The sequence below is a fragment of the Bacillus rossius genome, chromosome 2 (assembly GCF_032445375.1).
Source record: "Bacillus rossius redtenbacheri isolate Brsri chromosome 2, Brsri_v3, whole genome shotgun sequence".
Taxonomy (NCBI): domain Eukaryota; kingdom Metazoa; phylum Arthropoda; class Insecta; order Phasmatodea; family Bacillidae; genus Bacillus; species Bacillus rossius.
This window is the reverse complement of record NC_086331.1, coordinates 58,058,645-58,084,341: the sequence shown is the minus strand read 5'-3', so window position 1 is coordinate 58,084,341 and position 25,697 is coordinate 58,058,645. Positions and strand designations below refer to the sequence as shown.

General features: G+C 37.0%; 1 protein-coding gene across 1 annotated transcript in view; it reads left to right on the top strand.

Moving 5' to 3' along the window:
• Positions 1–25,697, top strand: part of LOC134529308 (chondroitin sulfate synthase 2) — an 83,769-nt gene that overhangs the window by 11,780 nt on the left and 46,292 nt on the right. The window contains exons 3-5 of the mRNA XM_063363222.1: positions 6,122–6,274; positions 6,751–6,856; positions 25,024–25,160. Of these exons, the coding sequence (XP_063219292.1) occupies positions 6,122–6,274; positions 6,751–6,856; positions 25,024–25,160 (396 nt within the window). The remainder of the gene's footprint in view (positions 1–6,121; positions 6,275–6,750; positions 6,857–25,023; positions 25,161–25,697) is intronic.

Here is a 25,697-nt window from a genome sequence, read left to right as displayed (position 1 = left end):
AAATTCCAGCATTTCGAGGATGATTGGCAGTAATTTTGGTATTGTCAAGTTTCAGCGAAAACAAAGAGTGATACCACTACGATGTGTTAATTCTGCTGTGAAAATTCACAAGGAAGAAGTTACAGTCAATCCTGATACGATTTTCCGCAGAATTTCATTTCATAAAAAATCAAATGAACAACTGAAACAATGCTTTCAATTTGAGCTGGCTCCGTATCAGTTGTCCTTATTTGACGAAGTTGGTATGCGTAAACAGGCGAATCAGCATTCTACGACCTGTTTAATCCTGAAAAGGATTCAATTGATATGAGTAACTCTGCTTATGTCATAGATGGAGCTTACACCGTGTGTTGTGGCAGGCCTGAGAACCCTTTTCGTCAATATTAAATAAATATGTCGAGTATGTTAAACATTACTTTGGACAAGGTGCAACCATTGTTTTTGATGGATATCCAGATGAAACAAGTGAAAAGGGTATAAAATCTGCGGAACCACTTCGAAGAGGCAATAAGCTGACAGCAGCAAATGTTATGTTTGATGAGACAATGTCGGTGACAATGCCACAAAAATTATTTCTATCAAATGAACATAACAAGAACCGTCTTATCTCCATGTTGACTGAGAAATTTAAAGCTGAGTAGTTAGTTGTAAAGCAGGCGAAGGAGGATGCTGACACTCTAATTGTGACCAGTGCAATTGTCATTGCCCAGCATGCTGATTGTGTGGTTATTGTGGGGGAAGACACTGACCTGTTGGTGATTTTGACTGCATTAGCTCCAGACTCCCCCAACATATATTTATTGAAGCCAGGAAAGGGTCAACATAGCAATGCACTTTACAGTCCACGCAATTTCAATTCATCCGAACCTGCTAAGGATAATATCCTATTACTTCATGCATTCAGTGGTTGCGACACTACATCAGCTTTTTTCAGAAAAGGAAAACTGAAATTCGTTAAGGTGCTGGAGAAAGAGAGTCAGTTGCAAGAAGCTGTAAGGGTGTTTAACAAAGCCGAAACTACTGCAGATGAGGTTGATGTGGCAGGACTGAAATTCATTGCGGCAATCTACTCTGGACGTAGTGATATACCACTAGATGAAATACGCTACGAGATGTTTCAGAAATCGCTACAAAGAAATGAATTTAACCTCGCTTCTTTGCCTCCAACTCCAGCAGCTGCTCGCCAGCATTCCTTGAGAACACATTTGCAAGTGCAAATGTGGAGCAACAACCACACCGATCCACTGCTATGGGGCTGGAAGACATCCAAACATGGTCTAGTCCCTGTTACAACAAATAGAGATGCAGCACCCGAAGAGCTCCTCAAAACTGTGTCTTGCAGGTGTGCCAAAGGCTGTCATGGAGTCTGCTCTTGCGGAAAAAGTAATTTGAAATGTACAACGATCTGCAAGAATTGTAAAGGCCTATCGTGCGCCAATTCCCCAGTAGATGACATTGTTCAACCAAACTTCGTCTGCAACGTAGAGCATATAGACCTCCAAGAAGACAAGTGTTTATCATACTATGAGAATGAGATCTTAGAGCAGCCACCTGAATTATCTTGTTCTAAAAGAAAGAAAACATAAGAGTGTGTATTATGTACTTAAAAAGTGATTTATTAGCTCACATTTTATGTACTGTTTTGTTTGTAAAAATTGTTTGTTATAACTGTACAATAAAAATGATAATGAAATGTCTCTTGATTATCATAAATGCACTGCTGAATGATTTGATTTAAGATGAGAAGGGAGATTGGTAAATCTACAGAGTTAGAGGCACCATGTATTACGAATACCTGTCTGATGTGATATTATTTTGAAAATATGTAAACATATCATTTGTGTTTTGTTTAAATCACATGTGTGGTTATGTAAGTAATAATATGTCATATATTCTCAGTGTCGAGTTAACTGGCCAGTCTTTAAATCATTATCATATGTGTTTATTGTATTCTCTGTATTATAAATATTTTATTTTGAATCATTATTATTTAAAGAGAAACTGTTAAATTCTCCACGAATGCACAGTGCTAATTGATATTAACAAGTTATTGATAATGTTGTCATGAGACTGATAAAGCCATAGTACATTATATTGAATATATTTTAAAGAACCAGTTTCTAGCTTTTTGTTTTATTATAATGTTATATTTGATAATCACTATGTTGTATTTATTTAAAAAGTTACTGGTAAAACATTTTAATGCTGTTATTAATCCATGTGTTTCTATATTTTCGGTAGTATGTATGTTACGAGTATCCAATAAATTCATCATATATGATAATTTTTAAGTGCTAAAACTTTCAATGCGTTTTATGCATCGTGTGTAAACGAATAAGTATGTATATTATTCCTTCAATTTTAGTAACGATAAAACTTTTTCGATTGTCAAAATTATTTCGGATTAGGAAACATTAATTTTATTTTTTACCTTTGTCGGCACCGAGCCTTCCATTGATTTTGATTACCTTATTTTCAGTGATTAATGTACATTTATTAAATCACAAAACCATTTCTTATTCTCAATACAACAGATGAAGTAAAAGAAAAGTTTATATCACTTAAGTGGTTTAGCATGTGTGATCATTTTTAAAGTGTTTTTAATCCTATGTTGTATAAAGTTTACGTTTCCTACCAAATCAAATTAGATGGTAAATGTTATGTTTGACTAAATAAATATCTGCTTATCAAAAATAATCTACTCGAAAAGAAAGATTTCCCACAACATAACCTTTTTGCAATGGTGGCTCAAATTATTAATTTATAGCCTAAGTATATACAAATATATGTGTACTAAATAAAACAAAGTGTTCGTAAAAAGCATAATAAAATGTTCTTCAACTTTTATTTCATTACTTTTTCGGTTAGGATGGGCTATTTCGGATATATTGCTAGTAATAAAACTAAAAAATTAAATATTTAGAAAATACTTTTTAAAAGGGGGTTTTGAAAAAGTGTTAATTAAGTTACAAAACAACCCATTTCAATGTATTTTGTACTCTTTCGAATCATAATTTAATAAGCTACATTTATTTCGGAACAATTTTTTTGATTGGAAAATTCGTTTTCGGATAATTTGAGAAAAATCAGGAAAAAATGAAAAAAAATCTACAGTTTTTTCAAAATGGCGGCCAATGCTCCACTCGTAAATCGGGACAAACTTAGGATACTCTTACTTCGAATGAACTTCGTCGATTAAAACATATTCCAGCTTTCCTCTAATTATTCGTCACCAAAACCTTTATTTTACTGGCCTATGTGTTGAGAGAAGGGAATTGAAACCATCCTGCTGCTGAAGTGTGCCAGGTTTTGCGCTTGACATCACAATGGCAGTACATGGGGAGGTGAACTGACAGATATACTCGGCATGCTGCAAAGATTATGCTTTTGAGTGAGACTGATATTGGTTGGTTTAAAACAAATACTGAGCTCATTTATTGTTTAAGAACTAGTATATGACAAAAAGAATTGTGTGGTGCACTTTGTTATGATAGCTAACCCATTTAAATGTATTGAGTGCCCACCTTATCTTTAGTTTTTGGGACCACCAGGCAGAAATTTCTGTAAAACAATCATCATAAGCTAACACACAAAAATGTGTGGCAAATTCAGGTTTCCACAACCTGTGTCCAAATATTCCCCCTTTCTGTAGAGCACAGAGGAAGAAGCAATGATTAAAAAGCAGTGTGAAGAACTACAGAAAACTATTTACTAAAAATATGCTTGGAGAGGTTTAGGTGTCTAATAATAAATAGACTTTATTAACCTTTTTACCCTTATAAACTGCAAGTTTAACTTTTTTTTTTTGGTTTATACCATGTACATTCATTTTGGACTGTCAAAATGACCAATTATAGTAAAAATAATTTTCTGTATAATATTTAAAGTAGTAAAAAGGCATATAGCACACCAGTATGCTCATTATTTCACAATGAAAGGAAAGATTTGCTGCATGATGAAATGTATGGTGAAGGGCTTCAAAAGAATGCTTACTCAAGAAATGTCTTAATAATATGCACTTAACTTCTCTAAAGCCTCATTTCTTTTTGCAAATAAACAGATTTTCAGATGTCCCTCCTATAAATATGTATTTCAAACACTGCATCGTGATTCAGAATTAGACTTAATCCTTAAAGTAATAATTTAACTGAATTTACTAAGCTCATAAACCAAACCAATTTAATTTTAATTATTATTTAGGTAAATTTTGTGTTTTTGACAGATAATCATTTCAATAGTACATAAGATGTAATGAAAAATGTATGTAAAGCATAGCCTAAATATTGTATTATAAATATAACAAAGGGAAAAATATAACTGTTAGTAAGTGATGCTCAAATCTCAGGTGAGATGAAAGAATGTGCAATGTGTGTACAATTTGCACATTTATATTTATTTTATTTTATTTATTAATTAATTTATATACTACATTGTTCCAGAGAGCATTGCTCTATTTCGAAACTATTCATGTTAATGTGGCAACATTATAAATAAACTATTCTAAAGAAAACCATAATGCACTTTAGCCTGTATGTGAATGAAATTTTACATAAACACTATAGATTGCACATTTAACACTTATAATATTCATCATACATTTAAGGTATTACCTTTAGTTAGTGTTTACATGGGTAGTTTAGCAAGAATCACACATTGATCTACACATCACTATGCATTCATGTCATACATCTCCCACAGATATAATTTTAACAATTTAAAAATATATGTACTTCTGGGTTAATGGCTTGATATTTTTTTGATTGGTTATTGTAAAGTTTGGTTATATTGACTGTGACACTAAAAGTTCTACATTTAGCTGTATTAAAAGCATCTAAATGGATATAACCAGCTTGCCTTTTCTGATGTCCATGAATAGCATTTTTTTTAAAATAAGTAATACCATGAGTCAGCCTATTAATAACTTTGTACATATGCTTGCTAGGTAAATTTGCACTTTAATCACAATTTCCTTGTTTGCAAACTTAACGTGCCAGCTTTGGTTATCATTGGAACATCAGGAAAACAGAGCAGAGTGCTGTGTTAATGGGTATACTCTGTTCAAGATAAATTGTCATTTTTTTCAGTTACTTTAGTGAACATTCAGACAGATTCGTGTTGCACCAGACTGGCTAATCACTTAATAGTAACTATTTTGTTAATTTTTTAAAAATTTTCTGCCATCGAACTCTGAATTGTTCCTTGCAACACCTGTCAAGAAAGTGACCCCTTATCTTGAACAGAGTGTATGTTTGTGAAATGAGACATTAAGGGGATGTCATTGTGTGTGATATCTGAGTGGACACCGAGTGTTTTAGCCCAACACAGTCTTCATAATGGTGAGAGACCATGTAACTCTTTTTGGGTTTGATACACTGTTCATGTTTGTCTAGTGTAATGCCACACTGCACATTCACGTTATGATAGAACTGGTATCTGTGGCGGCAGACTGGTAGTTTGGCTGGTGGATGATCTCTGGGAGTCGTGTACTTGCATCACAACTCTGGCCAGGGTATCCAAAGTCCATGTTTTATTAGCATGTGTGTGGGAGTACTCGGATGTTGTCAGGATTTGGGCATCTCCTGGCGGCGCCGATAGTTTGTGTCTGGTTGGTAGGGAGGTCAAAGAGCATCCCATCAGAATTTTTCAGACTTAAAGCTTTGTTTGTTGGCAGCTTTTCTGAGGGATAAAAAAAACCTGTGGGGACTCAGCCTTGTTTCGTGACGGAGTCTACAACAGCTAGCTTGTGGGTTAATAATTGTGCTTGTTTATGCCACAAGTGTAAAACTTCAGTCTACGCTTTTGTTATAAGTAGTGCTGTTTAAACATCACCAATAAATTTTAAGAACTGACACTGCACCCATTTTTTTATGTGCCTCGCTGAGAAAACTAACACTATTTAATAAAACACCTGCTCTAGTTGGAGGGTAGCAGACTGTGCATTTGCAATCACTGTGTTGGGATCAGGCTTCTCAAGGGGCACGGGAGGTTACAACCGACATCGACTACATATTTTTGTGAACTTAGACTATTTTCTCAAGTTTTTGATTTTTTTCTCATGATACAAATTTTATAATTTTTGTGTTGCTAACATTTGCTTTTTGTTTTCTATATTATTTTCCAGGGACAGACTTTCAGCAGTTATATATTACCAAGGAATTACTTAACTACTTATAATAACTTAACTCACAGGATGAAGGTTTTTGAATCTGCAATTACTTTGTATCCTGTGTTACATGTTAAAACATTTTATGAGTTTGACAGGATCTTTTCAAAGGTACTGCAATTTTTTATAGTCTGTTATTTTTACAAGTTATTTTATTTACTACTTAGTTCTTATTAGAAAAGCTTTATCATGTACATGACTAAGGAATTCACAAAGAAATTATGATTGTGTGATCTGCTTAAAAGAATTGTTTTCACAGAATTCATAAATTTTCTTTACAAAAGGATTGGCAATTTAAAGGCAGAAGGGTTACAAATTGTTTTGTGTGCCAAACAGTGAAATTATTTTTCAAATAATGAAAATGCAATCCCAATATATATACTGAATTCATACTAGTATTTAAAAACTATATTGCAAACTCTTGTCTCACAATCAAAAACCTTTTCTGACTTAAGAGTATTGTGTACTGAATTGCTGTGCAGAGCTGATCATTTTAGTTTGATAAGGGGCCACTTGCATTTTTAATAGTCTTTTATTTAATTTTTTTTGTAATAATTTTTGGACTGAATGAAGAAACTATTTTATAGGTGTCACTCGCTGGTGTGAAACATAATATTGCTGAGCTACGTTCTTCCATAATCACCATGTCTTCATTGGCTCCTGGTGGCCAGGAATCAGTTACATGGCCAATAGGTAAGAAAGTTAGTGTTTAGGTAACATTTTTAGCAATTTTTTTTAATAGTTCTAGTGCCATGTACATACTTGTGTCCTTTAGCATGAAAATTTTAATAATGCCATGTTCTATTCTCTTGAGGACATTAGTCAAATGTTCACCTGAGAAATAGTTCAATCAATTCAGTGCAGACGTGCAGTGGGGTATATGCACAATTTTTTTATGACCTCATTTCATTTGATACAAAATTACCTCTGAAATGCCTTATTTCAACATTGCAGCACCAAAATGTCACCCAGTGAGACAGCGTACAGTCTACCCAACTCATTAGGTAGCCACGGCCAAGGTGACAAAAAAAGTCACGGTATCAAAACAAAACCATCAGTATTATGTGTGTTTAAAATAAACATCACCAAAACCCTTAAGGCTGTATGAAATATTTATTCCTGATTGTAATGTGAAAATAATATTTACATAGAAAGGAGTTTTGGGGAGTGACGAATTGTCTCTAAAGCTGATAGTTTATGAGCTATGTGAGCTCAAAGTTTAGTTTGGTAGCACGTCTGGTAGTACAAAACTATAAAAGTATTTGATAGATTTTGCCAATTTTTTGTATAGTGCAACTCATATAAGTGAACAACTAAGTAATGGTATTCAAAAGTTTCAAAAAATGACTGGTAGTATTTGTGCACGGTCATAAAATCAGACAATTTCACTTTAACATAAAAATGGCAACAATTCACTTAAAATAAAAACCAATATATTTATGCAATACCTACAACCATACAGTTTTATAAGAAACGATAAAAAGTGTGGTATTCGTAATAGTACTTCAGATGTGTGCTACCAATTGAATGCGTGTTTTCTTGGCGCCTGGAATTCCAAAATATCTAGGACGCAACCCGCTGCTCTCTTGGCGCCGGAAGTCTGGGACAGCCCCCGAGCGAGCAGGTATACAGCCCGGCTCCCCGCCGCGAGCTTGCCAGACCTCGGCTACCCTCCACCTAGGCTTAGCTTCCCGTCCCATACCTGCTCGTCGCGTGGTGCCCGTGTGTCAATTTGTGGGTCGTTAGTTTAGCACAAGTACTGGCTGTTGATGGAGGTTATGTCAGCGTATCAACATATAACTGAAGTCAGTAGTACTGTTGGCCAGCACAATAATAGCAAGTGGTGGGAAATGCGTATGAATCGCCTCACCGCATCTGTATTTGGTCATGTAATGTGTCGACGACAAACCACACCATGTCACAACTTAGTAAAGGATATTCTTTATAAGAAGGAAGTCAATACACCTGCAATACAGTATGGGAGGGTACACGAGACTGAAGCTATTGATATGTATGTGACTCAAACAGGGTGTAATGTGAAGAAGTGTGGTTTGTTTATCGATGAGAAGCATCCATTCCTTGGTGCTAGTCCTGTTGGTCTTTTAGGAAATGATGGTTTACTTGAAGTTAAATGTTTGTTTTCACTAAAGAATGTTCATCTGGCCCAAGCACTTTCTTCAACTGACCGAAAGATATGTATGGAAATAGTTAGAGATGTACCAAGACTGCGCAGAACACATAAGTACTATTATCAAGTACAAGGTCAACTTAATATTTGCAACCGCGACTATTGTGACTTTGTTGTGTATGCAGGCGGTGCTATCACAGTTGATAGGATTCAAAAAGACGAGCTCTTATGGAATGATATCATGGTTCCTAAATTGAAACAATTTTTCATGGAATGCATATTACCCGAGCTAGCTGATGCTCGCATACCCAGAGGTATGAGAGTCAAAGACCCACCTTACATAACAGAAGCTCGACAGGCAAAAAAACGAAAAGCCTCGACATAAAATCAAGTGTGTACTGATAAAGCTGATCGTTAAATCTAAAAAAAAAAGGTTTCTTACCAACTATTGATTTTGAAATGAGTATTGCAGGTTCATATGCGAGTGAATATTGTTATATTGTGACGAGGCGCAGCCGGGCCTCCGACAAATTACCACCTAAAACATGATTATGACTAAGGGGGTAGAAAAACAAGAAATGGTAGAGCACTAGCATGAGGTACCCGAGACCTAGTCTCCACCTATACAGGTAGTGTAGGGAAAGTTTCACAAACTGAAAGAAAACATTATTAAACAATTTAGACACAGATTTATTAATTACCAAAAATAATGTTAACAAATAAATAAACGACTAAATAACCAAACATTAACGTGATGTCGGCCGTAACACAAGTTTTAAGTATTTATTTCTAACCAACATGGCCGTTCTTCTTTCGCCGCAGCTCTGCTAAGGAATCGTCTACCCACACATGATAAACTATTTTTCCTAAGAAATATTTAACCTGAGAAAGAAGAAACACAAAAAAAAAAAAAAATCTGAACAGTACTACATTATTCAACAAAAAGATTAAGTGCTGGACGAAGATCGTCCAGCCTGAAGCTCCGTCTCACTATCCATCACTGCCAATCACTTACCCTCACTATGTCGCAGCGATACGGCCCCGTACCGACGTGGATCACCCGTCCAGAGAGGTCCCGCAGGCGAAAAAAGCCTCTGTCCCTCCCTGGACGAGAGTTTTACCTCACGAACGAGGTCACCCCGAAAAACACGAATGCCGGGAAAAACTTAGCCACGGGAAAAATGGCTGTCTCCCTCCCTCAAGGGAAACAAAACACGTGAGGTAGACAATTCCTACTGCGCAGGCGCGGAGATTTCCCCCTCCCTTTCCCCTCTCGTGCTGCTCAATTGTTTCTGCCCACGTTTCCAAACTCGGACGCGAGATGGCAACACTAATCAGGACAGAGTCCTCGAAACGAGTACACGAAGCCAAAAATGACAGATGAAAACAAAACCGACGCTACACAGCAGGTTTTTCTGGAACGGCGTGTTGCAACCTCTCGGCGGGCCCTGGCCAGCGACCCACGAGAATTAGCAAACCACGCAGCCTCGCAAAAGCCCGCGGTGCCTGCAAACTACCATCGCAGCAACCTATATTCCGCTACCCGTGTGTCGAAATCAACCGGCCGAGCCTGGAAACGCGCACGTACACCAACATGTTAACCAGACGAGATACAAAATTAAAATAAATTTTTAAAAAAAAAGGAAAGAAATTTTCAGACCATGACATTACCCCAGTCTACGAGGGCTTGTGCCCCACAAGCCATAAAACTCCTAACCAAGAATAAAACAAAGGGGCAAAGAATTATAAGTTAAATGCCTACTCGAGCAAGAGAGCACACGAGGGTTAGGTTATACAACAACAATAAAATTCAAACTCGAAACTGGAAAAGTTAAACTACTGTAGGATACAATTTTAGTAAATAGCCCAGGAAACAATTCTTTCCTGTAAGAATCGATGGTGGCTGGCACACTCGTACGACATACAACTAGGAGAGGCGTGAACCGTGGACAGATCAGCCCTAGTTGAAGCTGGGAAGAAGAGTCCTTGAAGTGTGATCTGCAGCTCACACCCAGGATCCAGCATTCAGAGCAGTTCTGCCCTCAGCCCGCCTTCCTCGCAGCATGTCATCGGGGATGTCTCCCCAGCGAAACTGAACAAACATTTCAAAACCAGTATCAGATTCTCACCAAAGAACATACACTACACTTTCAAGTTCATTTCAACATTACGTTAATTAGGGGGGGGGGGTTTTCATTTTTATTTAACTTCATATCAAAACATTTTGTTTATACAAGGTCGATAACAATTAACCAAAAATAAATTAAATTATTCCATTAAGCAAAACTGTTAAGTGACCCTATTAAATAATAATTACAGTGAAACCTCGTTTATTCGTTCCCGCATTGTAGAATTTCCCGGTTTTTGTTCAATGTCCGTGGTCTCGAAAAAATCCCGCAAGAACAATGTTAAAAAAACCCCGTTTCCATCGTTTACGAATATTTTTTAACCCGGTTTAACGGGTTGAACTTTACAGGCTTTTTACCAATTTCACATTCAAATTCCCGAGAAATATTCCAGTTTACGCGTGTCTACACGACACGCAATACCAATATTTACATATGGCGGCCATTACTAAAAGAAAACAAATAAAGTGAGCATGACGCTGTTGCTAACAGGTTCACCAACTTCGATAAAACAACAGATGAAAGCTAACGCTCGCACGATAGTTCTTGCTTTGTGCGATAATCGACACAACAATATAACCGTGGTCGATATACTGTAGATACTAGCCCAACGTAAACACGTTTCTATTTAGCGGCAGTGAAATCCTGCGAGAAACATAGACGAAATTGTTCATCCTAGCGTTTCCGTGGCCGGCCGTATATGCGCGAGATTTTCTTTGTTTACGGTAAATTAGCTTTACGCATTTAACTCTAATGCACGTGTGAAATTTGTAAAGGTTCATTGATATGTATCGGCCTACAAAAGAGGTTAAAACCATTAAAGAGCGTTTAGAAATTATAAATGCCGTTGAAAAAAATCCAGGCGAAAAACGGGTTGATTTGGCAAAGCGCTATGGTATTCCTCCATCGACTCTTAATTCTATCTTCGCTAGAAGAAATGAGATTCGGAAACAAGCAAGTCAGTTCGGCCAGTCTTCAAAAAAACGGAAAATGGCAAGACAGTCGAAATACAGTGAGCTTGAGAAAGTTTTGTTTTCTTGGTTCCAGCAAGTTCGGGCATCAAACATCCCAGTGGATGGCACATTTTGTTCATTTAAAAAAATTAAGGAAGTAGTGAAACCCCTTATTTACGTTACCGTTATTTACGTTTTCCCGTTATTTGCACTATATTCTTCAGGTCCCGTTTGGTTCCCATTTAATCCAATACAATACTTTCACGCGAATTACGTCTCAAAAATCTAATCCATCCCACTATTTACATCACGTAACAACGATAGTAGGCCTAAAAACATTGTGAAAAACGTAACTTTTATAGTCGGCAGTGAACATTTTAAATCGCAAAATAAACATATTTTATAAAATGAAAAGTTGCTTTTATTTCTAAACATATAATAATTTAAGCCTAGGCGTGTAAAAGTCCGAGTAATTATAGCAGGAGGCAATCTAAAATGTACTCGGGAAAAACGTAAACTCACGAATGTATAAACGTTCTGTTACTATATTTATGTCACAACTTAGCCGAAATACTGGTACGAGACATAAACCTCACTAGATAAAATGAGCGGAGTCTTGGTAACTGTTTTAAACGTATTTTATAATTTCGGAAGTATTGTACAGTTGACGCATATTTTTTAAACTAACCATTTATATCTGGGGATCGTAAATAATTAATTACTGGTATCAAGAAATCAAGGTGAACGTAAACTTGAACACGTCACGGCAGCGAGAAAACTGGTACGTATACCAATAAACTGGTATTAGAACTGGACAAAACTGGTACACGGGAGGTGGAGCTTATATTTTTTTCCGCTAAGCTCGCATCTATTGGCTGACTGCTGATGGAACGTCACGAGTCTGGGCGGAGCGTTGAGTGAGTTATACTGCGCAGGCGCAGCTCAGACAACAGAGAGAGCCAGCCGGCGGGTACGTCGCGCACGGCGCGCTATTGACGGTAAATGTCCAATTTGCGGCCCTTTTATTTAAAAATTTTTTTACTGTGGTGCAATGCGTATGTGTAATGTAGCCCGCATTTGTTATGAACGCTGCAGGATGCGACTGTATTTTAATTAACTTTAACGTATTTCTTACTTTTCCCTTTATTTACACTTTCCCGCTTTTTACACTTTTTTACTTTGTCCCCATGAAAAGTGTATATACAGTGTGCTGCTGGTGTCAGTTTATGGAAATACCTAACTGATTCACTGAAAGTTTTTGCAATAGTACATGCATTGTGCATTTGGTAACTTTAGAGTGTGTTCCCACATTGTAGGATTTCCTGGATTATCCGTTTTTTACTCATGGTCCATTGGAAAACGGATAATCAGGGTTTCACTGTATTATCAAACAATGTTGTCAAATATTTTAACTTTACATGAAAAACAACTGAGTAATACAGGCAATTTTTATCTCACATCTCCTCTTTATCACACCAATGAGCAGTAAGACAAAGCAAGGAAGAGTCCAGGGGCATGTTATTCTCCAACAACAACAACAACAACAAAGATGATCATAAATACACCAAGAAAATGTAAACAAACACAGCTAAAATAAAAATGGGAGCTTGGCCTCCAAGAGAAAAGGAATGGATTATACAGATCAGGAATACAAAGGATAAACATCAGGAAAGGAATCCTGAAATGTCCATAAGGATTAGGTGAAGTCCAAGATCTTCAAAACACGCCTCTGCAGCTACTAGCTACAGAACAGAAAAAAAAATATAGCATTGTCACTGGTTGGCCGAGAGTAACTAATTTCTTCGTTCGGCACAAGTCGATGAAAGCGAGCCCCATGCTGATCATCAGTTTCTTCATGCTTTTAAGACAGAGAGTTCACATACACACAGAAATCAATTTGGGGGGGGGGGGGCTTCCACAGTATAACTCCTCATGAGTTATAAGCAGCCCACCACCCAACAGGGGAGGAAACAGTAGTCCATCTCCCACACAAGTTCAATGGCTGCACAACACATGGTCCTCAGTCAGGAGGACATACATGACGAAGAAAAGTTCTTCACATAGCTTACGTAATCGTTGAAGTCTCTGGATGTGGTACATCGAAGCACTATCTCTTCTTCATGAAAGAAAAAGAAAACGCAAACACTTGTTGCAAATAACTCTGCCTCACTTGAGTCTGTGGAAAATAAATTACACTGTCTTTAGAGGCACAAGGGCACACAGGTTTGGACAGGGGAGGGAATAGACCAGGAACAAGCTATCCCTACCCAGGTTAAGTCAAAGTCGAGCGTAAACAAATTAAAAAAAATTAAAAAAAATTAACCCTAGGTTAATTATTACTTGGGCCCCTAGATTCATCCACGATTATAGTTTTTATTCTTTGAACAAAAAGGAAAACCTCTAAACTGAACAGTTAATTACAAAAACATTATTAATCATAACCACAAAAGTGTTTAACAACAATGTGCCCTTAATGGGTTGAACAACTCGAACAACATAAACAACAGTTCTGTTAATTAATCACACAGGGTGAGATAAACATGGATTTCCTCACCCGACTCACGAACCAACTTAGATTTTAATTGACAATTCTCAGTAAATTTCTCACGTAAATTAAATGCTTCACTGGTAGACGCAACAACAGTCTGTACAGGAGGTGAAATTTCCTCAGTTTTTCGTAATTTCCACTTGAGTGACAACCATTTCCATAACAGAAAAAGAATGATACACATTATTACACCAAGTATGAACACAGTTACACTAACTTCCAGTGATAACATAGCATTTTCACTAAGAGCAGATACACGGGGTAATGTGCCAATCCCCACTAGATAAGGATTTCTTACAACAATTAATAATAAAGTGCCACCAATCACAAATAATGAAATACTTTGCAAATGTTTTAACAAAAAGTTTACAACTTCAACAGGATCTAGTAAATGTAATTCCTCTGGCCGTGTAAAGGAACGAGAAACAACCAAATTTAAATGCGGAATAACAGAGGGCCAGTCCTCATCCAAACAATCTGCTAATGAAGGAAAAATGGTGTGTGATGTCCAGGCAGCTGGAATCACATGAAATTTAGCTTTAGAAAGAAAATCACACGGATAAAGTTCATTAATTTTAAGCTCATCATTCATGTACAAGCGACAATCGCAAGGGACCTCAATGTCCACAGCGCCAGGTCGATCGGCAGCAGTTAAAAACAAGGTTTGGTTCTTATTCATTAAACACTGTACTTCTAGTTTACCAAAAGGGTTAGTTAAGAAATAACGTTCAGGGCCAGCCTGAGTAATCATGAGGTGGGTTCCCGAATGGCATCTGTAAGCACACAGTTCACCAAGTTTTTCTGCAGTCACTCCCTGAAATAAAGCTTTAGGACATAGAGAACTTCCCATGGCATCACCTGAAAATCTGGGAACAAAACATAAACTGTCTTCGAAGGGACGACAATCCAACAAATTTCGACCCTGAATGGTCACCAGTTGCTCATTATTTATGGCTAAAAAGTTGGGCTCGTGCTCTAAGTGGCAAGTGTTATTCTTCCAGCGGAAAGGTACCGCCACAAACTGAAATAGTTTCCAATTGGAATTAACATGAACAATAGGTATTTTAAGTTTTGCATACAAGTTCTCTTGGTAAACATGACAGCGACAAATAGGCAAATGAAAATACTTTTGTACTTGGGCAACACTAATAGCTAGCCTGTATCCATCTTTATTTAAAATCTTTTCCAATACTTGTAGTTGCTTTTGTAAATGATCCGGGGTAACCAACACAGAAGGGATCTTATGAGAACGACATTGGTCCAAGATTTCGATTCGAGTTAAAGTATGTGAATGCTTAAGTAGTTGGGCCGCCAACAAGAGCTGCAACTGAAAAGAATGACCAATTTCTTGCCCCATACCAGAAAATTTAACCGTAATGGATTCTCTCAATTCTTTAAGGTAATTAGTAAGGTTAACAAATTTGGACTGTACTCGTTTTAACACACCGGACATTGCCTCATTAACCACACATATTGTATTACTTAGATTAGCTAGGGCAACATGGTCATCTAAAATTTGCGATTCCATCACACCAACATGTTGTGCCATCTGTTTTTGATTTAAAAATAAAATGTCAACTTGGCTGGTGACTGCTATATCGCAACACCACCTAACAAAGTCACCAATGAATCACCAATAACTTGTCATCTACCAAATCTTCTCCAGCAGCCTCATTTAATTTAGTTATTAACATGTCAGAATGAAACATAACCTGTTTAAGTTCCATGAAAACTTTACACCAGTCACCAGAACCATTTCTAGAACAGGAAGTTAAAAGTACAATACTCTCCTGTATGTCTGTTAGTTTGGTAGGCCACGAGACCTTGAAATTGAGTGGAACCGAAGAAGTATACGTCACCTGAGTCAACGGCTCAAAGTGGGCCCCGGCCACAACTCCGACCGCGTCCCGCTATTGATGAGGGGAAGAGGCAGCCATACTGTCTAGCGCCCCCACTAGCACGGCCCCCACCAGCACCCAGAAGTTCATCTTCTGACCGTGGGCCCGAGAGGCTTACTTGTAGCAACCTGTAACACTCTTAAATACTGATTTTAGGTACAAAATAGAGGCTAGAGCACCGTCAACAGCCTTTTATCAAACAAAACAAAACATAATCGAACCTCTGTTATCAATTTAGACACATTATTAACGAGACACTGAAACATAACCTGCAATAAATAAATTAAACGAACATAACATCTAGACACACTCTTACTTCATTAACATCAGGATAGATTTTGAGTCGACCCCAGTAATTACACAAAAAGAAACTCAGGATAAATAAAAGGGTTTCATACGTTCCACATTTATCACCTCAAAAACATCTTTCCCACGTCGACTCTTCTTCAGTCGATACAGGTTATCCGATAGCTTGTCCTCCACTACATAGGGTCCAAACCAGCGATGAAACAGCTTCTCGGACAGACTCTTTTTGCGAATAGGGGTAAATACCAACACCTCCTGCCCAATTCTGTAATTTACAACTCGTCTACGTTTATCATACCTGCGTTTGTCTACCTGTTGCTGTTTCTTCAAATTTTCAGCTGCTTGGCGAAGCGCATCCTCCCAACGACTGCGCAACCCCAGACTCTCGTCCTCATCTACTTGTTGACTTAGGTTGATCTCTGAGGGTAGGACGGGTTCTCGTCCATAGAGCAAAACAAAAGGGTTAAAATTAAGGGTTTCTTGTTTCGACGAATTGTAGGCGAAAGTTACCAAAGGTAAATACTCATCCCAATTTTTCTGTGAACTGGATACATACTGAGACATCATCATGGCTAGGGTACCATTTAAACATTCACAAAGACCATTAGTGTTAGGGCGGTAACCAGAGGTCATTAAAGACTGTATGTCCATTAATCTTAACAGCTCCTTGACAATTTTTGAACTGAAAACCTTTCCTCTATCGGTAAGGATAGAAGAGGGTACAGAATGATGACAAATAATTTGTTCCAATAAAAATTTAGCTACATCTGTAGCATTGCTGGTAGGAGTGGCTTTTGTCTCAGCCCAACTAGTACCATAGTCTATTGCAACTAACACATAATTATTTCCTGACGTCGTCCTGGTAAAAGGGCCTAGAATGTCAACTCCAATGCGTTCAAAGGGCTCGCAAACAGGTAGGGGTTGAAGTAGCCCAGCTTTTTTTTGAGGGACCCCGTTCTTCCCTTGACAGTCCCTACAACTACATACGTATGCCTGAATTTCTTTAATCATGTTAGTCCAATAATACCGACGGGTGATTTTATCTATAGTGCGCGCTGCGCCTAGGTGTCCTCCAAAGATAGGGTTATCATGACATTCACTCAAAACCTCAGCTTTCAGATTATCAGGTACTACTAACAATTTTTCTTTACCAACCGAGTTGGGGTTATTTTTGTACAACACATCGCCAATCAAAGAGAAATTTTTGATTTGTCTGCTAAGAGTACTGTTGCGTCCAGAAGGGTTTTTAATTTCGTTGATCAAAGGTACAAGACTAGGGTCAGATTGTTGTAATTTGGCTAAATCAACATCCTGCAAAGCAAATATTGGTAATTCCAAGGACTTATCTTCATCCCTTATGGTTCCCTCATTCACAGCATTACGACTCAGACTATCAACATGACAATGGGCCTTACCACTACTATAACAAACAGTGTAGTCATACTCCATGAGTTTCAAGGCCCACCTTGTTAATCTCCCTGCACTGTGAGTATTGAATTTTAACCTATCAAGATAACACAGGCTATGGTGGTCGGTGACGATCTTGAAAGGTTTGAGGTAGATGTAAGATCGAAACTGGTCAAGAGCATAAATCAAAGCTAGACATTCCAGGTGGGTTATAGGGTATCGTGTTTCTGCATCTGTCAAAGTATGACTAGCATAGACTATGGGTTGTGACTTTCCATCGACTCGTTGCAACAGGGTAGCCCCAATACCCACTGTACTGGCATCAGTGTGCACTTCAATGGGTAATTTCTCCTGGAAATGGGCCAAAACAGGTGATGTCGTTAATTTGTCTTTCAAAGTTAGAAATGCTATTTCTTGTTCTACTCCCCAGATGAATTTCTCATTTTTCTTTAATAAAGAGGACAAAGGTTTCGCAACTTGAAAAAAATTTGGAATGAATTTACGATAAAACGAAGCAAGTCCTAAGAAATTCCTAACTCCCCGTTGACCCTTAGGTTGGGGAAAATCCCTGACTGCACAAATCTTTCCAGGGTGGGGCTTAATACCTTCGCTGTTAACTACATGTCCTAGAACCTCAGTTTCAAAATACCCAAAGGTGCACTTAGAAGGTTTCAAAGTAAGATTTGCATCTTGCATTCGTTTCAAAACTAATTCAAGTCTGGCCAAATGCTGGTTAAATGAATTTCCTACCACAAGGATGTCATCGAGATAAACTAGACATGACCCCCATTTTAATCCTGCCAAAGTTTTATCCATGTACCTCTGGAAAATAGAAGGTGCCGTTTTCAGACCAAAGGGCAAAGTTTCAAAACAATAAGTCCCATCAGAAGTTACAAAAGCAGTTTTCTCCTTATCTTTTTCAGCTACTCTCAATTGGTGGTATCCAGCATTCATGTCGAGGTGGGTGAAATATCGTGCTCCTGTGAGGTGACTCAAAAAATCATCTATCCTAGGTAGAGGGTACTTATCATCTTTATGTACTACATTAAGTCGACGATAATCAACACACATGCGGAAATCATTATCTTTTTTTCGTACTAACACAACAGGGGAACACCAGCTGGTGTCACATGGCCAAACTATCTTGTTGTCTATGTGTTCTTGTACAATTTTATTAATGATTTCGCGTTCTCCTGGAGACACGCGGTAAGGTACCGACGAAATAGGAGGACTATCCCCTGTGTCAAGGAAGACAACTTCCTCTTTAGTGCGTCCTATTCGTGAGGGATTCCAACTAAAACAGCCCCTGTACTTGTACAACAGTTGTGTTAGCCTCTCTTTTTGGTCAGGGGGTAAATTAGGATTGATATCCAATTGGGTCAGTTCAAATTGGTTTTCCTCCTTAGCTTGAAAAATGTTATTAACTTCAGATACTGAGGGGGCAACGCCTTCAAATTCATGTAAGTGTCCTAATTTCATCCCAGGATGCAAGACTACTGGATGAGGAGCGGTGTTCGTGATCCATATGTGATTGTGTTGTTTCTGATTTACAATACTGCGAGGGACTAACACTGAAAATCTACTGTACACATCCTCTTTAGGTTCTAGCAAAACTTCGTCAGGTAGGCCCTCTCCCTTTAAATAAACAGGTACCAACTGATGTGTTCGAGCATCTAAGCGCAAGTGTTCTGACACCGACACATAACCTACCCTCACTATTTCCTCTGGCTGAATTTGAGTTAAGTTAGGTTGTTCCTTTGAAATCACTTGCTGATTGCCTTTACTAGGGGAGGGGGGTGAGTCTACTTGTTTTTACCCCATTTGTTTACCATTGCCTCGATAACAGCCTTTGTCTTCTCTCACCTCTGCACCTCGTGTGGGGAGAGACAAATCGGGATGATTCAAAGTCAGAGACAAATTTTTATCACCAATACATGAAATGACAGCACCGTATTTACTCAAAAAGTCACACCCCAAAATAAGCCCTTTTATTGGGGTCTCCACAAGCCCCACAGGGTGAGAATACCTAAACCTACCTAGTCCAAAGTGTAATCGACTCATGTGTTTCAAGTGGTGAAGTTGTCCTGACACTCCCGAGAATACTCTGGGCTCTGCCGTCCTCCAGTATTTAGTTGGCATCAACCGATTTTCTAATAGTGATACAGCTGCACCACTATCAATAAACACAGGGATTTCTGTCCCAAAAATTTTTGTTGTGAGGCTCAGCACCCCCTCACGCTTGCAAAGGGACATATTGTTTTCCCAGGACGAGTGGACACCCCGAATGTACCCCGACCTGTCTAGTTTCCCTGTTTCTGATTACTGAATCGAGATGGGCACTCTCTCCTCATATGTCCTGGTTTATTACAGTGAAAACAGATGGGTCGTCCATCAGGGGTCCGCTGGGGCCTATTAGAGGGTCTAGGGCCCGAGCCTGGTGTTGTGTTTTTGTAAGCGTTACTCCTGAACTGATTGTTTGGTGAAAAAAAATTTCTGGTTACACTCGGTATATGTTCTTCCCTTGACTTAAAACCCCCTTGTGGTTTTGATTGAACACGCAGTGTTTTCATGTCCTCTCGTAACTGTGTTAGTTGTTTCCCAAATTCGAGCAAGGTGTTTTCAAGTGTAGCATTATTAGAGTTATTCGTGTCCCTAATGTTCCTACTAGGAACATGTTCTGCTTTAATGTTGATTTCCTGTTCCCTGTTATGACTCTTGGCATAGTACAGCCCTGCCTCAATGTTTCTAAGGTTCCCTAGTAATTGTTCAACTGTATTGTTCGGAAACAACATAACTTTTTCAACAATATCAGAACGTAGTCCTCTTAACAAGTACCTAATCTTGTTAGCTTCAGACATATTCGAGTCAAGCCTATTACACAAATGTAATACATCATAAACAAAAGCCTCGAAGGGCTCCTCCCTACCTTGTATCCTTGACTGGAGTCGTAATTCCAAGTATTCTACCTGTCATACTCGTGTAAAAGCTGCCTTCAAAGCAGTGGCAAGTTCTTCAAACTTAGTAAGGTTTTCTAAAGTTTTCTCATAACTATCATACCAATGTCCCGCCGGTCCCCTAAGGAAGGTTGGTAAATAGGAAATGCATTTCTGTTCATTCCATCCATTAACCTTAGCTGCTCTCCTGAATTGTTTTAAAAACTCTTCCACATCCTCACACGGTTTCCCCCAAAAATGACCAAGATCTACAAAGAATTTTCCTGCCTCCATGTTTTCACCCTCTTCACAACTATTTCCTAACTAATGAACGTATTTTATCTTGTAGGGTAACTAAAGGTTCATCATCAGAGCTACAGTTTCCTATTAGGTCCTGAACATCTGTTTTATCGTCCTCACATAAACTTAAGGTGAACCTCTGTGAAATACCTCAACCCTTAAAATTATGTAATTTAAAACTTAAATCATCTCTAAATTCATAAAGCGTACTATTATTTAATACCGACGGGAGAAAATACACCAAAAAAAATTTAATAACTGTTCCCAGTCCACACAAGAATAAATTCAGCCTATTAATTAAAGTCAACAAGTTAAATAAAATTTAAAATTCACTCAATAACTGTATAGGAATGTGTCTCTGTGCCTGATTATAATAAATGCCTTATGTTTAAACTTAAAGCATTCTAACTTAATTAAAATAAAACAAATTATAATTACAACATGCACTTCATTAATAACATAGTAATTAATGACGTAATTTGTTCATCCTAGAAAAATAAACATGCCGACAATTAAACTCGAACCTCCTAATACCAGCTGCTGTAAGGGAGAAGAAAAAAAAAATTAAATAAATTAAGTACCTAAATTTAAAGTGTGATTAACAACATGGGACTATTACATAAAAATACAAAACGTAACTTAACACAGCTTGCCACACACTACTTCCCATCCTGAAAAAAAAAAAAAATTTGAAACACACAAACCCTACATCAGACTTACCCGGCGCCTCCACCACTTGAGACGAGGCGCAGCCGGGCCTCCGACAAATTACCACCTAAAACATGATTATGACTAAGGGGGTAGAAAAACAAGAAATGGTAGAGCACTAGCATGAGGTACCCGAGACCTAGTCTCCTACCTATACAGGTAGTGTAGGGAAAGTTTCACAAACTGAAAGAAAACATTATTAAACAATTTAGACACAGATTTATTAATTACCAAAAATAATGTTAACAAATAAATAAACGACTAAATAACCAAACATTAACATGATGTCGACCGTCACACAAGTTTTAAGTATTTATTTCTAACCAACATGGCTGTTCTTCCTTCGCCGCAGCTCTGCTAAGGAATCGTCTACCCACACATGATAAACTATTTTTCCTAAGAAATATTTAACCTGAGAAAGAAGAAACACAAAAAAAAAAAAAAAAATCTGAACAGTACTACATTATTCAACAAAAAGATTAAGTGCTGGACGAAGATCGTCCAGCCTGAAGCTCCGTCTCACTATCCATCACTGCCAATCACTTACCCTCACTATGTCGCAGCGATACGGCCCCGTACCGACGTGGATCACCCGTCCAGAGAGGTCCCGCAGGCGAAAAAAGCCTCTGTCCCTCCCTGGACGAGAGTTTTACCTCACGAACGAGGTCACCCCGAAAAACACGAATTCCGGGAAAAACTTAGCCACGAGAAAAATGGCTGTCTCCCTCCCTCAAGGGAAACAAAACACGTGAGGTAGACAATTCCTACTGCGCAGGCGCGGAGATTTCCCCCTCCCTTTCCCCTCTCGTGCTGCTCAATTGTTTCTGCCCACGTTTCCAAACTCGGACGCGAGATGGCAACACTAATCAGGACAGAGTCCTCGAAACGAGTACACGAAGCCAAAAATGACAGATGAAAACAAAACCGACGCTACACAGCAGGTTTTTCTGGAACGGCGTGTTGCAACCTCTCGGCGGGCCCTGGCCAGCAACCCACGAGAATTAGCAAACCACGCAGCCTCGCAAAAGCCCGCGGTGCCTGCAAACTACCATCGCAGCAACCTATATTCCGCTACCCGTGTGTCGAAATCAACCGGCCGAGCCTGGAAACGCGCACGTACACCAACACGTTAACCAGACGAGATACAAAAGTAAAATAAATTAAAAAAAAAAAAAGTAAATAAATTTTCAGACCGTGACAATATTCCTTTTATATGAAACAATATATAATTCAAACTTACGTGAATTTTGGACCATGATCAAATGCGAGTGAATATTCTTATTTCTTTATATATCTACCAATTATATTCCTTTTATATCAAACTATATATATATATATATATATATATATATATATATATATATATATATATATATATATATATATATATATATATATATATATATATATATATATATATATATATATATATATATATATATATATATATATATGGGCCTATATATAACTTACATGAATTTCGGACCATGATCAAATGCAAGCGAATATTGTTATTTTATTTTTATATCTACCAATATATAAAAAAAATACTTATGTGAATTTTAGACCATTTCAGTTACTATCGCAATAGTATTATTTTTCTGCAATGTAATTACTTGGTTTAGTACACTGCTAACAAATAACTAGAAAATAGAAGTGACATTATCAATTATGATCTATTAATTTTTACATGGAAAAGTAGTATTTTTGTACCATAAGTTAAGAGCGAATTTTATAATTTATTACTAACAGCCAGTTTGCAATTTTAAGGTTTCTGATACAACAGATGATGAAATATTGAGACACACACACAGTGTATGACACATAGTTATGACCTATACAATTATTTTTACCATACTGGCTTGCCTTTTAACATGGGTAAACAAACAACAATATTTTTCTCCTTCAGTGCCGCCATGATACTTAAATAAATAGAGTCCTATTATGTCAAACTCTACCTGAACTATATTTCCTTAATTAAGCTCGGTGAGAACATGGTTTGATTGAAGAGTGATCATGTACTATTGAAGTGAAAAAAAAAAAACACTTGTTTATTTTTTCTTCTGGTTGGATGTGACTGTTATTGTTTGTTAATTGATTATGGTATTTTATTTGATTTTTTATTTTTCAAGACAAGTTAAAAAAACTTTTTTGCCTGCATTTTAGAATCTTACATCTATGTTGTAATATAAGGCAGATTTCTTGGATAATTTGATCATTGAGGGGTATTTTAGTTGCTAATTATGTTGCTTTGATACTTTCACACTCTTGCTATTGACATATCACGCCACATGTTTTATTGATTTGAGTTCATTAGGGGACTGTCAACAAACCGAAAAGCAAAATATCAATTACGGATACGACTTTTTACCACTTAGCAACTAACGGAACACTTAACAATTCCAGAGAAGTAATGTTGATTCTGGCTCTTAAAATATTTGCCAATGAAGAAAAAAAACATTATTGTAATACAATATTATAATTTATTTTGAATAATCTTAGTTGTTTAATTAAAATGAAAAGATAAATAATAAATTAAAATCAAAATAGCTAGTAAAAATTTTTATTTAATGTGTTTAATCTACTTAATTTTGGGTTATTTTTTAAAATATTTATCACATTTCTATTTTTGCTTGGTTTTGTGTTTAAATGTTTTTATTTTGTATTGTTCTTTTTCCTTTTACTGTAGTATTTATTAGATACCTTATTTGTGTTGTTTTATTGTTTGTCTGCTTTCCAATGACTTAGAGTTGGGTTTGTTTGCTGTACCTTTGTATTTTGTGTGATGGCCAATCTTAAAAGTAACATAACTGTCAATAGATTTGTAACAAATAAACACATATTGTGATTTGCACAAGCAAGTAAAGCAAATAAGATTGTGGTTGGTGAACCCTAAGAGTTCATACTGTCTACAAAGTCTCACATTGCTTATGTCCTTCACTTCAATTACATAAATTAGTGTTTTTGTAGTAAAAGTAATTCTCTTTGGCATGGTGATTAATTTCTTAAATCCATAGGATTAAGTAGGTATTTTAGTAATAAATTTTGTCCCATTAATCTTCAGATTTTTTTACATGTTTATGTTGAAATCACCTACAGTTATAATATAATATTTCTGTAAAAAAAACCTCATTAGATTTTCTAATGATCAAGAGGTCTGTATATTATATATAACTCCAAAAGCAATGTTATGTTTCTTACATTTTATTTCCAGCCAAATTGTCTCCTATTAAATCATCTTCATTTAAGACCTTTCTGATGTGGATTTGTTTTGCATTTAGTAAAGTAGAGGTTTAATATTGTTTCACATAAATATTAAATAATGTGCAAAAAAGATTACATAGTAGCATACACACTTAATATCTACAAATTTAAAGCTTCACCACTCTCTAAAATAATGTGTATATGGCATACAGTGTAACCAGCAATGGCATAGTGTCCAAAATAATATCTGGACTAATTTTAGACTGTTGATTCCATAAAACTAATGTTCAAACATATATCTTTATCCTGGAATTATAAATTAACTAATATGCTTCTTACAACTTATCAGGTAATCAGCCTAGCAGTGTACCCATTACAAGATTTGATGTTTTGCATTGGGAGTATTTTGATGAAAACAACATCTATCTGCAGTCAGATTTCAATAACAAGGAGAAACTACAAGGTGCTACAAAATTAGATATTGTGGTATGTATTGTATAGCTACAGCTCGTTATTTGTTGCAAATATGTTGTGTGCCAAGATAGTTTGCAAAAGTATATCTTACTCTCACTCTTATGTTTGGAATAAATATATTTAACATGTTGTAGTTATTATCAGGCAAATCATATATACATATTTAATAACACAACACCCTTGTTTTCATTGGTCCATTCAAGTGGGGAGTGTTCTTCTTTCACTGATTATTGCAAGTAATTAACTAAGCTAAAAATACTATAAGAAAAAAGTTTAAACTCTGACCAGTGGGCATTAAATTATCATCTCACAATCTGAAGTCATAATTTAGTTGAAGACAATGCAACCAGATAGTACAAAAATCGAGCGACAAACTATTGAACAGTAGACGACCTCTGTTTTGTGGGGGTGAGGTGATCATCTAGCCAAACTGACCATTCACAACCAAAATTATGTTATATGTTAATAAACCATATCCTTCAAAGAAATATTTTACATTGCTAACTTTCAAGGTGTGCTCCCTTAGGTTAACAAACAAAACAACTTTTC